The sequence below is a fragment of the Canis lupus genome, chromosome 37 (assembly GCF_011100685.1).
Source record: "Canis lupus familiaris isolate Mischka breed German Shepherd chromosome 37, alternate assembly UU_Cfam_GSD_1.0, whole genome shotgun sequence".
NCBI lineage: Eukaryota > Metazoa > Chordata > Mammalia > Carnivora > Canidae > Canis > Canis lupus.
In genome coordinates this window covers 6,802,447-6,816,702 of record NC_049258.1, presented here as the reverse complement: position 1 = coordinate 6,816,702, position 14,256 = coordinate 6,802,447, and the positions used below count along the sequence as shown (strand labels likewise).

The 14,256-nt window shown below is 35.2% G+C and overlaps 1 protein-coding gene across 4 annotated transcripts in view; it reads left to right on the top strand.

The window, feature by feature from the left end:
* The window catches only part of SF3B1 (splicing factor 3b subunit 1), a 38,474-nt gene extending 25,240 nt beyond the window's left edge, over positions 1 to 13,234 (top strand). The window contains exons 10-25 of one of the 4 annotated variants that reach the window (XM_038585246.1): positions 1,071 to 1,268; positions 1,365 to 1,466; positions 2,018 to 2,197; positions 2,916 to 3,002; positions 3,130 to 3,400; positions 3,676 to 3,821; positions 3,928 to 4,074; positions 4,210 to 4,335; positions 5,265 to 5,486; positions 5,763 to 5,945; positions 6,039 to 6,150; positions 7,626 to 7,746; positions 8,090 to 8,221; positions 10,228 to 10,500; positions 12,227 to 12,443; positions 12,750 to 13,234. In XM_038585246.1, coding sequence (XP_038441174.1) covers positions 1,071 to 1,268; positions 1,365 to 1,466; positions 2,018 to 2,197; positions 2,916 to 3,002; positions 3,130 to 3,400; positions 3,676 to 3,821; positions 3,928 to 4,074; positions 4,210 to 4,335; positions 5,265 to 5,486; positions 5,763 to 5,945; positions 6,039 to 6,150; positions 7,626 to 7,746; positions 8,090 to 8,221; positions 10,228 to 10,500; positions 12,227 to 12,443; positions 12,750 to 12,908 — 2,676 coding nt within the window. In that variant the 3' untranslated portion in view covers positions 12,909 to 13,234. Of the gene's footprint in view, positions 1 to 1,070; positions 1,269 to 1,364; positions 1,467 to 2,017; positions 2,198 to 2,915; positions 3,003 to 3,129; positions 3,401 to 3,675; positions 3,822 to 3,927; positions 4,075 to 4,209; positions 4,336 to 5,264; positions 5,487 to 5,762; positions 5,946 to 6,038; positions 6,151 to 7,157; positions 7,228 to 7,625; positions 7,747 to 8,089; positions 8,222 to 9,329; positions 9,782 to 10,227; positions 10,501 to 12,226; positions 12,444 to 12,749 lie in introns of those variants that run through there. The other 3 variants (XR_005385165.1, XR_005385164.1, XM_038585247.1) reach the window with 3 other exon arrangements.
* The last annotated feature ends 1,022 nt before the right edge of the window (positions 13,235 to 14,256 follow it).

The window sequence follows — 14,256 nt, the reverse complement described above, 5'->3', positions numbered from 1 at the left end:
TTCAAGGACTTCTGGGACCATACTTTAAGAACTGCTGCCTTGGTGGTATGGAATAGCTCGCTGCTTTAGTTTATCAACAGTCCCAGGATTAAGCTCACATTAGATCATCATTTACTTTGTGCCTCACAAGATTTTGTATACTTAAGTTCATGGGTTGCAAATGAACACAGAAAATACTCTCAATGATAGCAAGTTGAAGTTGGTTTTCAATTTTCTACCTGGGACTCAGGAACCATTTGCTGATCTAAAGGTAGCCTGTGGTCATAGGGCTGGAACCTATGACGTCTAGATGGCCTTTACAGAGCCTTATGTTGCCTGCCAGTGTCTGCTGCTTTTTTGAGTTTGTATATATATGATTTTCTCCTTATTAGGTTTATATCAGAATGTTTTAAGTATGCATGAATTTCTGCTATAAACTTATAGCCTCCATAAAATGTGGGTATAGACACTCTACAACTTACTGTTGACTGAGTGTCTTCTCAGTTGCAGTCATTGATTTCCTTAATATCAATAGGAGAGAAAAGTCCAAGTGAATCTTAGGTGAAGTTTTTGGTTTAATCAAATGTCATATTTTATAGGGCTTTGGTAAATATTTTACTTTTGGTTTTTATGCATTTAGTTTTATGCATTTAACTCATTTTTGTCAAGCAACTTAAATATTACGATTTTTTGCTTTTTATAAAAGTGCAGAGATTAATGTGAATGGTTTTTCATTTTATTAAAATTAACCCTTTATTTGCATTTTGTGAGTTTACTTCGTTTATGATATACTGGCTCACCAACATGTTTATATGGGTTAATGTTTGAAAGTGATTAGAATTTTATAAGCCTGCCTCAGGTATCCTCATTTTCCCACATTCCTAATATATTTAATTAGCAGATGAGAAATATGAATGGTGTCATACAGATTTTAAATACAAGGTAGAAAGATGGGATCAATATTAATTCTTGTTTCCAAGCAAAAAGCTTCTAGCTAATAAACTGTAAGATGTTTTAAGTGCAAGTACTATTCATTATGTTACTACTTTATAAAGTCAAGACAATCCTAAACTATCTTTTACCTGTATTAGGTACTTCCTCCTCCAGCTGGTTATGTTCCTATTAGAACTCCAGCTCGAAAGCTGACAGCAACTCCAACACCTTTGGGTGGCATGACCGGTTTCCACATGCAAACTGAAGATAGAACTATGAAAAGTGTTAATGACCAACCATCCGGAAATCTCCCATTTTTAAAACCTGATGATATTCAGTACTTTGATAAGCTTTTGGTAAGTGTAATAGAATTAAAATACTACTTTTTATTTAGGACTTACAAATCGCAAGATCTTAATCTACCTTCGCATTTTCTTTCTTTTCACTATTAGGTTGATGTTGATGAATCAACACTTAGTCCAGAAGAGCAAAAAGAGAGAAAAATAATGAAGCTGCTTTTAAAAATTAAGAATGGAACACCTCCAATGAGAAAGGTAAGTACCAGTTCACTAAATCATTAGGTTCACTATAATTTTATGTTTAGAAATTTAAAATTAACCTCTTCATCTTTATCAAGGTCATAGTATAAGAGAAAGAAAGGCATGTGGTATGAGAGATTTAGCTTTTTGATCAATTATATGCTAATAAGGATGTTGAAAAATGAGATTCTCCTTTTTGTTCTCAGGACCTTTAAAACATGCTGAAGACACTAAGGTAATTAGTGGAATTATGTGAGGAATTACATTAATACATGTAATTTGAAGATGGGCAGTTCTTTAGCAGACGTTAAGGAGTTTTTTATTGTAACCTGTGGCTCTATTCTTTACCAAATTATCCTTTTTATGAATTAACTGAAAACATCGAACTTCAGTCACAGGAGTTCAAACTTCAGAGTAATTTGATGGGAATGTACTCATGCTACTATGTGTATGATGTCTGTGAAACTTACACTAAAAAATTAAGTCATAGAAAATCATGGAGTAATTTGCTTGTTCAGAATGCTTTTAATTCTAAAGGAACACCTCTTACTCTTTTTATCCCCCAGGCTGCATTGCGTCAGATTACTGATAAAGCTCGTGAATTTGGAGCTGGTCCTTTGTTTAATCAGATTCTTCCACTCCTGATGTCTCCTACACTGGAGGATCAAGAGCGTCATTTACTTGTGAAAGTTATTGATCGAATATTATACAAACTTGATGACTTAGTTCGACCATATGTGCACAAGGTTGGTTGTTTTCCTCAAATAGTGTTATTACTGGTTGAATATTTTATAACATAAAAGGAATTCATGGATTTTTAAAACCAGCTTATTTGTGAAATTTTTAAAATTCTGCAAAAGTAATAGCTGATGTATGCATTCACAGTAAAAAGGGAAATTTCACCGTCCTGCAAGACACTGAGTTAACCAAAACTAAATTTACATGTCGTCTTAGACCCTTTTCTTTGCACAAACATACATCATACATATACAAATGTACATGTAGAAGGAACTTTATGTCATCTTTACCTTAATGGGATCATATTAATCATTTTTTCTTTCATTTCTTTTTATTGGTATTACACTAGGATGAGAAAAGATGTGTATCTGAAGCATACCATTTATTGTTAAGGACCCATCTTTTTGCTGGTGGTAATAATGGTTTAGAATTGTAAAATGAAGGTTGATGTATACAGTTACTATCTTTTAAAATGTTGACTGTTAGCCTATATGATTAATAGTTCTCCCCAGTTTTTATATATCTTGAGATTGCATCATTAAAATTTTTAATTTGTCCCTTGATTAACAAAGTACCCTGGTAATTATAAATTTCCTGGTAAAAATATGTTTTGTATGCTTGTGTGTTAAGTAACATAAATGCCCTGTAATTTTTTTCTATATTTAATTTTGTTACGAGTATGCCATTAGTAATTGATGTGAAAATGTAGCTCTTTTTCTTTTTCAGATCCTTGTGGTCATTGAACCATTGTTGATTGATGAAGATTACTATGCTAGAGTGGAAGGTCGAGAGATTATTTCTAATTTGGCAAAGGTATTTACATTACATTATATTTCTAGAGAAGAAACTTTTATATCCAACAATGGGATTGTTTGGGTATAGAAAGAATTCAGAGTTAATGTTATCAACTGATGACTGTTCTTTTTTTTTGACTTTTTAGGCTGCTGGTCTGGCTACTATGATTTCTACCATGAGACCTGATATAGATAACATGGATGAGTATGTCCGTAACACGACAGCTAGAGCTTTTGCTGTTGTAGCCTCTGCCCTGGGCATTCCTTCATTGTTGCCCTTCTTAAAAGCCGTGTGTAAAAGCAAGAAGTCCTGGCAAGCGAGACACACTGGTATTAAGATTGTACAGCAGATAGCTATTCTTATGGGCTGTGCCATCTTGCCACATCTCAGAAGTTTAGTTGAAATCATCGAACATGGTGAGTTGTAATACAACTTTGTCTATCTTTTTATAAGACAGGTATCCAGAAATTTGGGCTACTGATTTGTAGAGATAAATGGAAGGGCTTCAACTACATCAACACATAGTTTATGATGGGATTTGTAACATCTAAATTAGAGGCTGTGATTCACACTGGCTTTTGCCTCATTTTGACTAATGTGAACAGATTTCTGCAGTTTGATTAAATGATGAGGTTGTGGAAATTACGAAATGTTATCACTTAATAGTTACAACCCTTGTTTGGTTTTCTAGGTCTTGTGGATGAGCAACAGAAAGTTCGGACCATTAGCGCTTTGGCCATTGCTGCCTTGGCTGAAGCAGCAACTCCATATGGTATCGAATCTTTTGATTCTGTGTTAAAGCCTCTGTGGAAGGGTATCCGCCAACACAGAGGAAAGGTTGGTTAACTAAATAGATTTTATTTTTCTTTTGATTTTTCTTCACTGAAGTTAAGGCAACTTAAATCTAATTTATTAATTATATGTATTTTTTATTTTAAAATAGGGTTTGGCTGCTTTCTTAAAGGCTATTGGGTATCTTATTCCTCTTATGGATGCAGAATATGCCAACTACTATACTAGAGAAGTGATGTTAATCCTTATTCGAGAATTTCAATCTCCTGATGAAGAAATGAAGAAAATTGTGCTGAAGGTAATTGTTTCAAATTTTTGTCCCGTATTTGTTTCTGTAAATTGGGTGTGTTTCATGGTTCAAAGAGAATGTTAATGTTAAAACAACTATTGTGTGTTACAAGGCCAATTTTACTATTATTTTTTAACCTTTTAGGTGGTGAAGCAGTGTTGTGGAACAGATGGTGTAGAAGCAAACTACATTAAAACAGAGATTCTTCCTCCTTTTTTTAAACACTTCTGGCAACACAGAATGGCTTTGGACAGAAGAAATTACCGACAGGTAAACTTTTATTGTAAAAAATATTTTCAAGGGGTGCCTGGCTGGTTCAGTGAGTAGAGCATGTGACTCTTGATCTCAGAGTTGTGAGTTCAAGTCCCACATTGGTCATGGACCCCACTTTTTAAAAAGGGTATGTATGTATGTATGTATGTATTTATTTATTTATTTATTTAAAGATTTCTTTATTCATGAGAGACACACACACACAGGCAGAGGGAGAAGCAGACTCTATGCAGGGTGCCTGATGCAGGACTGGATCCCGGACCCCAGGATCCCAGGATCACGTCCCGAGCCAAAGGCAGATGCTCAACCGCTGAGCCACCCAGGCGTCCCTAAAAAATATTTTTTTTTTTTTTTTTTTAAAGATTTTATTTATTTATTCATGATAGTCACACGGAGAGAGACAGAGAGGCAGAGACACAGGCAGAGGGAGAAGCAGGCTCCATGCACCGGGAGCCCGACGTGGGATTCGATCCCGGGTCTCCAGGATCGCGCCCTGGGCCAAAGGCAGGCGCCAAACCTCTGCGCCACCCAGAGATCCCCCCTAAAAAATATTTTTAAAAAATGCTTTCAACTAATTCTTCAGTCAGAGTGAATAAATGTTAACGTATTATTTTTTTCCTGGTTACCTCATAGTATGTGCCTGATTGTGAAAGGAAATTGATTTTAGTCAACCATTTAACTTCGTTTTGATTTTGCATCCTAGGATAAATACCCAACTATGAATTAATGTCTTTGTCAGTTAAATGAAATGCTTAATCTGGCTAGGAATACATGATTACAGTCTAACCTTAAATCACTTTGACTTCTACTCACATTTATGTTTTTTGGTCACCTTTCTCTTAAGGGTTTTAAAACCGGAGTTAACTCTTCTCAGCATTTTTGCAGACCTGAATATATCTAAAAGGTTTTTTTCCTTCTCTTTTTAGTTAGTTGATACTACTGTGGAGTTGGCAAACAAAGTAGGTGCGGCAGAAATTATATCCAGAATTGTGGATGATCTGAAAGATGAAGCTGAACAGTACAGAAAAATGGTGATGGAGACAATTGAGAAAATTATGGGCAACTTGGGAGCAGCAGATATTGATCATAAACTTGAAGAACAGCTGATTGATGGTATTCTTTATGCTTTCCAAGAACAGACTACAGAGGTAAGGATACTAATTATTTTGGCAAATTGCTGCTGACTTTCATATTTGTAAAACACATTACTTTTCAAGCAAGTAATTATCACTAAAATGTAATTGGATTTAAAATGTTTTAAATGTTCATGTTCTCATTCCAGTTGTCTGAGGAAATACGCTTACTTAAGTTTTTAGATTACATTTTGTTATATTAGTATTTTTAAACTATTCAATCACAAACGGAATTATCTAGTTCTCAGTGAATATAGTTTAAAAATATAACTCAGCTTTTTTTTTTTTTAGGACTCAGTAATGTTGAATGGCTTCGGCACAGTGGTCAATGCTCTTGGCAAACGAGTCAAACCTTACTTGCCTCAGATCTGTGGTACAGTTTTGTGGCGTTTAAATAACAAATCAGCAAAAGTCAGGCAACAGGCAGCTGACTTGATCTCTCGAACTGCTGTTGTCATGAAGACTTGTCAAGAGGTAAACTTTTGTATGAGGTTCTTATTTCCTCACCATATAGTTTCATGTAAATGGTAACATTTTAACATGTTTTTTTTTTTTTTATTATTACAGGAAAAGTTGATGGGGCACTTGGGTGTTGTTTTGTATGAATATTTGGGTGAAGAGTACCCTGAAGTATTGGGCAGCATTCTGGGAGCACTGAAGGCCATTGTAAATGTAATAGGTATGGAAATTGCTGGTCATGTAAGAATTTTTTTGTTTTGTTTTTTAAACTTTTTTGTTGAAAGTAAAATATAGAATTATATTTAGGAGTTGAGTGATTTCTGAGATTTTGTTTTTTAAGCACTTTAAAATTAGAGTAAAGTCAGGATGTCACAATAGTCTTGTTTCCTAAAACTCATTTATGTACTTTAAAACGAGAAAAGAGGGCAAGTTTAGGACTGTAAGAGAAGTGGGAATAGTTACAACTCAAAAAACTTTGAAGTCCAATGGAATAGAGAATCCTAATAAAAATAGTTTCTCACCTGAAATGTATTTGGGGGGTAGGGTGGGAGGAGACAATGCTGAAGTTTTAGTTTAGTTTTAGGACAAAATATATATTTAACCTTGAATTAGTAAATGATTATGGCAGGTTTTTCTGTTGGCTATTATGTTCCAGTAACATAACCAGGGAGAAAGTGAATTTTTCAAGTTGTGGTCTCATTTTTATATCTAATTCTTTATCCATTCAGTTTTCAAACTCAAAGTAAAGATAGGAGTATATTACAAATGCTCTTGGGTATGGAGAGCGAAGATTTTATTATTTAAGGACATCATGATGAAGCAAACAAATGGTCTCTTGTGTTTAATCTTTCATTGCAATTGAACATGACTGTTGGGAAAGTAACTTCTCTTTGGTTCAGAGGAGCCAAAATAACCTAGCAGGAGGTCAGAATAGCTGGCTGTGAGAGCCACTTTTTCTCATTTTATTTAGTAAGGGGTTTTTATGCAATGTAGGAGATCTTTGAACCATTGCATTTACATATAACCCCCAATCTAGCCCTGTCTTCTATACTTGATTTGCCAAAAATCAGTTACTTGGCCACTTGTGGGGCTCTGGTTTTCAGGGAGTTGTAAACCATATTGTTGATCAGGGAAACATGGGAAAAGCAATGGAGAGAGAATCAGAACAAGCAATTCTAGTTAGAGCAAGAGCCCCTGCCAGCTGCCTCCTTTTTTCTCTCTTCATAGGTGTAAATACCATCCAAGTATGCCCTGCATTGCAGGGAGACTGGAGATCTGTTTGTTTTGCAGTTAAAGGGTAAGGGGGCCCTTCCTGGAAAATTTTGCTTTAATTTACATGTCTACCTCTGGCTTATATTGTTGTGTATGGCCGGAACATAAACTGTCCCCATATTTAAATGTGAGTGTACAAATACATTTCAGAACCAGATAAAACTTTTTTTTGTTGTTGAGTATCCCATCATTCTTTAAATCACTTCACTAATTTCTTTCATTTCTATGCATAATCAGAAGTTTTAATAAAAAGTTAAAAACAATACTGAGTCTGGTCAGAATCTGGGGCTTTTTCTTTCCATAGGCAGCTGTAAGTTTATATATATGCCTAGTCATGTGTATTACATTGCTAAGTAAAAGGTAAAATGAACAAAGGGTATTGTTCAAGAGTTTATTGATAGTGTGTTGACTTCTATTAAATAGGTATGCATAAGATGACCCCACCAATTAAAGATCTCCTGCCTAGACTCACCCCCATCTTAAAGAACAGGCATGAAAAAGTACAAGAAAATTGTATTGATCTTGTTGGACGTATTGCTGACAGGTAAGTAGATTACTTAAACATTTTTATGAGCTGTTTGGTTGGTTGTGAGCTTTTGGTTTTAACAGTTAGCCACTTTTTATTCACTGCACATTTCTTTAATGTTGTTAATAGAAGTATATATGATAAGACTACCCAGTGAAATTTTCAGTGAAATTTCAATTTAGATGGTAATGAAGAGGTGGCAATATAGTTTTAAGATTAAACCATCCTTTCTGAAGAGTAACATTTTTTTATTTAATGCTTAAACTGAGTAGGTAATCATGTTTTGAGAATTGAATTTTTGTAAGATTACCTTCTAAAATTTCTTGTTATGGAACAAATTAACTTTTTTCTTTTTAAATAGGGGAGCTGAGTATGTGTCTGCAAGAGAATGGATGAGGATTTGCTTTGAACTTCTGGAGCTCTTAAAAGCTCACAAAAAAGCTATTCGTAGAGCCACAGTCAACACATTTGGCTACATTGCAAAGGCCATTGGGTGAGTATTACTTACTTTTATACATATGTTTTTAACTTTGTAATAAACCCATTGTGTTGAAAAACTTGTTTCTTAAGTAATCTCTAAAGGGCATGGTATGAGTAATGCAATTGAGAAAAAGCACATTTAACCGATGACCTTCAATATTTGAGATGTTTTCTTAAATTTCAAATTGAATTAAAATAGGAGAGCTTTAGGTTTTTAAAAAAAGTATATATATATATATTTATTTATTTATTTTTAGAGAGTAAGCACGGTGGGGAGTGGCAGAGGGGGAGAGAGAGAGTCCTAAGCAAATTTGGGGCTCAATCTCATGACCCTGAGATCATGACCTGAGCTGAGATCAAGAGTCAGACGCTTAATTGACTGAGCCACCCAGGCACCCCTAGATGGAGAGTCTTATATTTTAATTTAATCACACCGCAGATATTTTCAGAAAGGAAAATGGTACCATCTTTAGAATCATTCCAAATTTTTGTTGGTCTTTTTCAGGATATTTTTTAAAAATGTTATGGCCAGTTCTTAATAAAATAGCATAATTTAAGTTTCATGTTCATGCTTTGTGTGTGTTTGTTTTATTTTGTTTTCAGATTTTATCTGAGAGAGTGCAAGCATGAGGTTGGGGGAAGGGCGGGGGTGGGTGGGGGAGCAGGGAGCAGATTCCCCAGTGAGCAATGAGCCCAATGCAGGGCTTGATTCTGGGATCCTGAGAGCATGACCAGGGCCAAAGGCAGACACTTAACAGACCGAGCCACCCAGACACCCCAATACTTTGTGTTTTAAAAATATTTATCTAAGATGAATCCACCAACAACTGAAATTGTAACTGTTAGATAATCTATGGTTATTTACTTCCACTTCCTCAGAACCAAACTAGAAAAAAATAGTCATTTTAGAAAATGAGATACCATGTATACATGGGGCTTAATGACAAAATATTTTCTTTTTCTTTCTTTTTTTTTGACAATATTTTCAAGCGGTAAAACATAATAAAAGTCAGCTTAATTAGAGTCCTCACCCCTTCACCCTCTTTTTGGTAGCAGTAATTATTTCAGCAGTGATATATTCAAGACATTTGCAGTGAGTAGCTTTTATGTTTTTTTTTTAGCTCCCGTGTCTTTCCAAGTTTGTGGTAAAATAAATTCTGGAAGAAGTATACGTATGTAATAAGGTATATGGGAGAGAAGATAAGGAAAGTAGATCTTGTGTGTTGGGGCATGAGAGACCACAGTTTGGATATTGCCTAGCTCTACTGGCCATGTTTTGACCATTCTAGAATTGTTCAGTCTAAACATTTAATTAAGCTTCTTTATATTAGGAAGTTCATTAAAGACTGAATCCACGGGCGCCTGGGTGGCTTAGTCGGTTAAGCATCTGCTTTGGCTCAGGTCATGATCTCAGGGTCTTGGAATTGACCCGCACATCAGGCTCTTGGCTCAGCTGGGAGCTCAGCGGGAACCTGCTTCTCCTTGTTTCCCCCTCTCCCCCCAATCTGTGCGTGCGCTCTCTTTCTCTCTCTCTCTCTCTCTCTCTCTCTCTCTCTCTCTCTCAAAATCTTAAGTAAAACACATTTAAAAAATATGAACCCATTAAATTTTTTTCTTCAAAAGATTTTTTAATTTAAATGAAATTATTGGGATGCCTGGGTGGCTTAGTGGTTGAGCGTCTGCCTTTGGCTCAGGGCCTGATCCTGGATTCCTGAGATCGAGTCCCTCATCAGGCTCCTTGCATGGAGCCTGCTTCTCCTCCCTCTGCCTGTCTCTGCCTCTCTCTCTCTCTGTCTCTCATGAATAAATAAATAAAATCTTAAAAAAAATAAATGACGTTCTTCAGTAGAAACAAATGCCAGTGCCAAATTACTTTAGAGTATTATATTTTATCATAAAATTACAAAGTTCCCAGTAATTGTTTAATGTACAGTTTTTCCTTTGCGTTTTTTTTTTTTCTTTCCAAAAAAAGATTTGATACTTAATCTGACAGTTTGCTGACATACTGCTTTTTTTCAGCCCTCATGATGTATTGGCTACACTTTTAAACAACCTCAAAGTTCAGGAAAGGCAGAACAGAGTTTGTACCACTGTAGCAATAGCTATTGTCGCCGAAACATGTTCACCCTTCACGGTACTACCTGCCTTAATGAATGAATACAGAGTTCCTGAGCTGAATGTTCAAAATGGAGTGTTAAAATCACTTTCCTTCTTGTTTGAATATATTGGTGAAATGGGAAAGGACTACATATATGCTGTAACACCATTACTTGAAGATGCTTTAATGGATAGGTAAGTGACCCAAATTCAATGCAAGAAAGTAGTTTTCATTCTTCCTTTATGTTAGCACTTATTGGAATAATTATTATATGACCTACTTATTATGGTGCAGTTAAGGGGAATACTAGCCTGGATTTTTATGAAAACTGAGTATGATTATTTTTTAAATAATCTAAATGTTATTGCGGTTCCCCACATTTTCTCATCCAAGTGCCCCCTCCCCTTTTTAACCCTTATTCTTTCATATCTTTAGACCAAATACATTTTGAAAAGCAGTAATCGATAAACTTTTGTTTTAAAAATTAAAGTCAGATATAAATAAAATTAGAGGAAGTGATGAGCATGAGCTTATTGGTGTGGCAAAGAGACCTGATCTTTTTAGCTTTGTGTTATTTATTGGATGCGAAGCAAAGATTTCCAGTAGTCCTTTGAACTACTGAACATAGCCACGCTGTTTCCAGTTTAGGCCCCCAGTTGTGGAGACCGTGGTTACTGACGCAGTACTACTGCTTGAATTGTTTGTCAGATTCCTGGTGCCTCTAACCGTCTAGACTGACATACAGCTTTAAACACAAAAGTAATTAAGAATGTACGAAAGGTCAAGGTCCAAGTAGTAATGGAAATGACTGTTTGGGTTCTTTATTTTTCAGGAAAGATAAACTATTCAAATTAGAGCCAGTTCATTTACTTTTGTGTACAGATTAAAGTTACTCATTCATGACCTTCCAAAAGGGAGACTTAATAGGACTCAGCAAGTTACCACAAGGTATAAGTCCAAGGCACAGAACAAGAATCATTCTCTGTAAAAATTGGCCACATGGGGCCCAGTATATCAGGAAATTGTTCTGATTCCTTAGTGAGGTGTGCCCAAACATCATAGTGTAGCCTTTGAAGTATGTGACCTGAAGTTAAAAATTATATTCTGTGTACTACTAAGTTGATGTCGACTCATCGAAAATTACTAAATGAAAAGAATATTTGGGAAATTTATTAATGAGGAATACTGCTTTGCAATGAGGTCTAATAGATGAAGCATTATTATAGTGAAAATGAGAAGAAATAAAGATACTAGTAAGTTCAGTGTTTTTTTTCTTAAACCTTTAAGGTATTGTTACTACCTTTGAAGTCAAAGAGTGTGAACTTGTTCTTATACCCACCATAAACTTGTTATCTGATGCTTGTACTCAGTTAAGTAATTGTAGAATAAATAACTCCATGATCTGTCATAAGTTCGGTCAATGTGGTAGATGATAAAATTCTTATTATGTATGTTTGAAAAAATTTTTGGTCCTTCTCTCCAAATTGCATTTTTGGATGAAACTTAAAATTTTTAAGGGAAAGGATTTAATTTTAGTTACCTCTTATATACCAGTATTGAATTACTTTCAAATCTATTAAATTATAGAATTTAAAATGAGATATGACTGTTATTCATGTTGAAGAGTCATGTATTTTCTCTTTAGTAGCATACTAAAATGTATGCTGCACATGGCTCTCTTGCTCAAATTTCTTTCAAAGGTTAATTAGGAAATACGGTTTATCTTGGAACCACAGTGAGGTTTGAGTCATTAACGTTCTCGTTAGAATCCTGTCATTCTAAAGGCATTCTATATCGGATACATGAAGTATGAAGTGACTGCGCTGAATTTGTAATTTAGTTTCTAATTAGGGCAGGCAAATATTTGTAAAACTAAGACTATATCTTAACATAGAGCTTTTTTTCCCCACCCCATTATAGGGATCTTGTACACAGGCAGACGGCTAGTGCGGTGGTGCAACACATGTCACTTGGGGTTTATGGATTTGGTTGTGAAGATTCACTGAATCACTTGTTGAACTATGTATGGCCCAATGTGTTTGAGACATCTCCCCATGTAATTCAGGCAGTTATGGGAGCCCTGGAGGGCCTGAGAGTTGCTATTGGACCCTGTAGAATGTTGCAGTATTGTTTACAGGTAAGGTTAAGATTTTTAAAGGGTTACTCAGTGGGGGAAAAAAAAAATTCAGTTGAATTAAGTCACTGTTCCTAATTATCAGTAGAGTATTTTGTACCATATAGGAAAACAGTTATAGGGGGAGGAGAGATTACATTTGTCTTTGCTTGTGGCAGTTTTGTACATTTTTTAGGGTTTTGTTTTTTTTTTTTTTTTCTCTTAAGGGAAAATGTTTGGAATCATACCTTTGTGGGCTTTTTGTGGGTTGTGCTAAGGTTCTGTATGTTATTGAAAATTGAAATAATATATAGTTTTTAATTATTTTAGGGTTTGTTTCACCCGGCCCGGAAAGTCAGAGACGTGTATTGGAAAATTTACAACTCCATCTACATTGGTTCACAGGATGCGCTCATAGCACATTACCCAAGAATCTACAATGATGATAAGAACACCTATATTCGTTACGAACTTGACTATATCTTATAACTTTATTGTTTATTTTGTGTTTAATGCACAGCTGTTTCACCTTAAACTTGCTTCGATTTGGTGATGTAAACTTTTAAACATTGCAGATCAGTGTAGAACTGGTCATAGAAGAAGAGCTAGAAATCAGTAGCATGATTTTTAAATAACCTGTCTTTGTTTTTGATGTTAAACAGTAAACGCCAGTAGTGACCAAGAACACAGTGATTACACACACTATACTGGAGGGATTTCATTTTTAATTCATCTTTATGAAAATTTAGAATTCATTCCTTGTGTTTAAAGGGAATGTTTAATTGAGAAATAAACATTTGTGTACAAAATGCTAACTTGTGTGTGTTTTTTGAACATGACTTGTAAAATGCGGAACTTTGATAAAGTATTGGTTTGTGTAGAATAAGTGGCTTAATTTTATTTTCTGTTACCTGGTTTATAGAAAGTAGTTAGCAGAATATAAACTATATAAAGTGATGGCATCTTTGTCAAATTCCATTGTTTGTTGATAATGACATTAAGAAGAGTAGCTTTGGGGTATTCACCTCAAACTAGCACAACCGTTCCATCACCATAGAAAATATAGCACCTTTGCTAATCTGTCTTGCATAATATACTATTTTGTACTTACATAGCGCCTTTCATCTCTTGATTTCTCAAAATGCTTTATGAACATGTTTAAGAGAAGTGATTCAAATTCTAACTCTTGAATCTGTGTTTAAAAACTGGGGAAGGTTTCTACTTTAAAACTGCTTTCTACCTAAGTATTGCTAATAGAATAAGACAATCTTTGGGCTCTTTCCCATGTCATAAGCCACTACTCAACAATGTATTCAGTAAATACTTGTTGAACACCTACTGTATACCAGCCACTGTGCTTAGTGTAGGGGATGCAAAGGTGCTTTTGACCTGCCCCTTGCCCTTAAGAAATGCAGTATAATGGAAAAGAGGAGATGCATCCAGTTAAATATTACTTATGTACTATGTTATTACACAATGGCAGCAGCTAAAATGTCTGGGTTTGCTTAAATCTATAGGTGTCAAGCATACATTGAAACTTTAATTCTAGAGGAACCAAGCATTAAGGCAGTACTTAACTATGTTTTGGCAATGACCTTAAATATATTTTCAGTTTTTCCTAATTTTCTGACCAAAAATGTCTTCGTTTTAGTCCTTTTACTACTCATAGCAGTTTTGTCTCCTTCAGTAAGTACTTTGGTGAACTCTAATGGGAAATGAGATTCTGCAGCAGGGTCAGCATGGGATGACTCTGCCAACGTAAGTAAAATTGTTCCACTGGGACGAGGAGGTTTGTTCCTCCAACTGTTAACACTTAAGGCTTCCTGTTTTGGAGGCT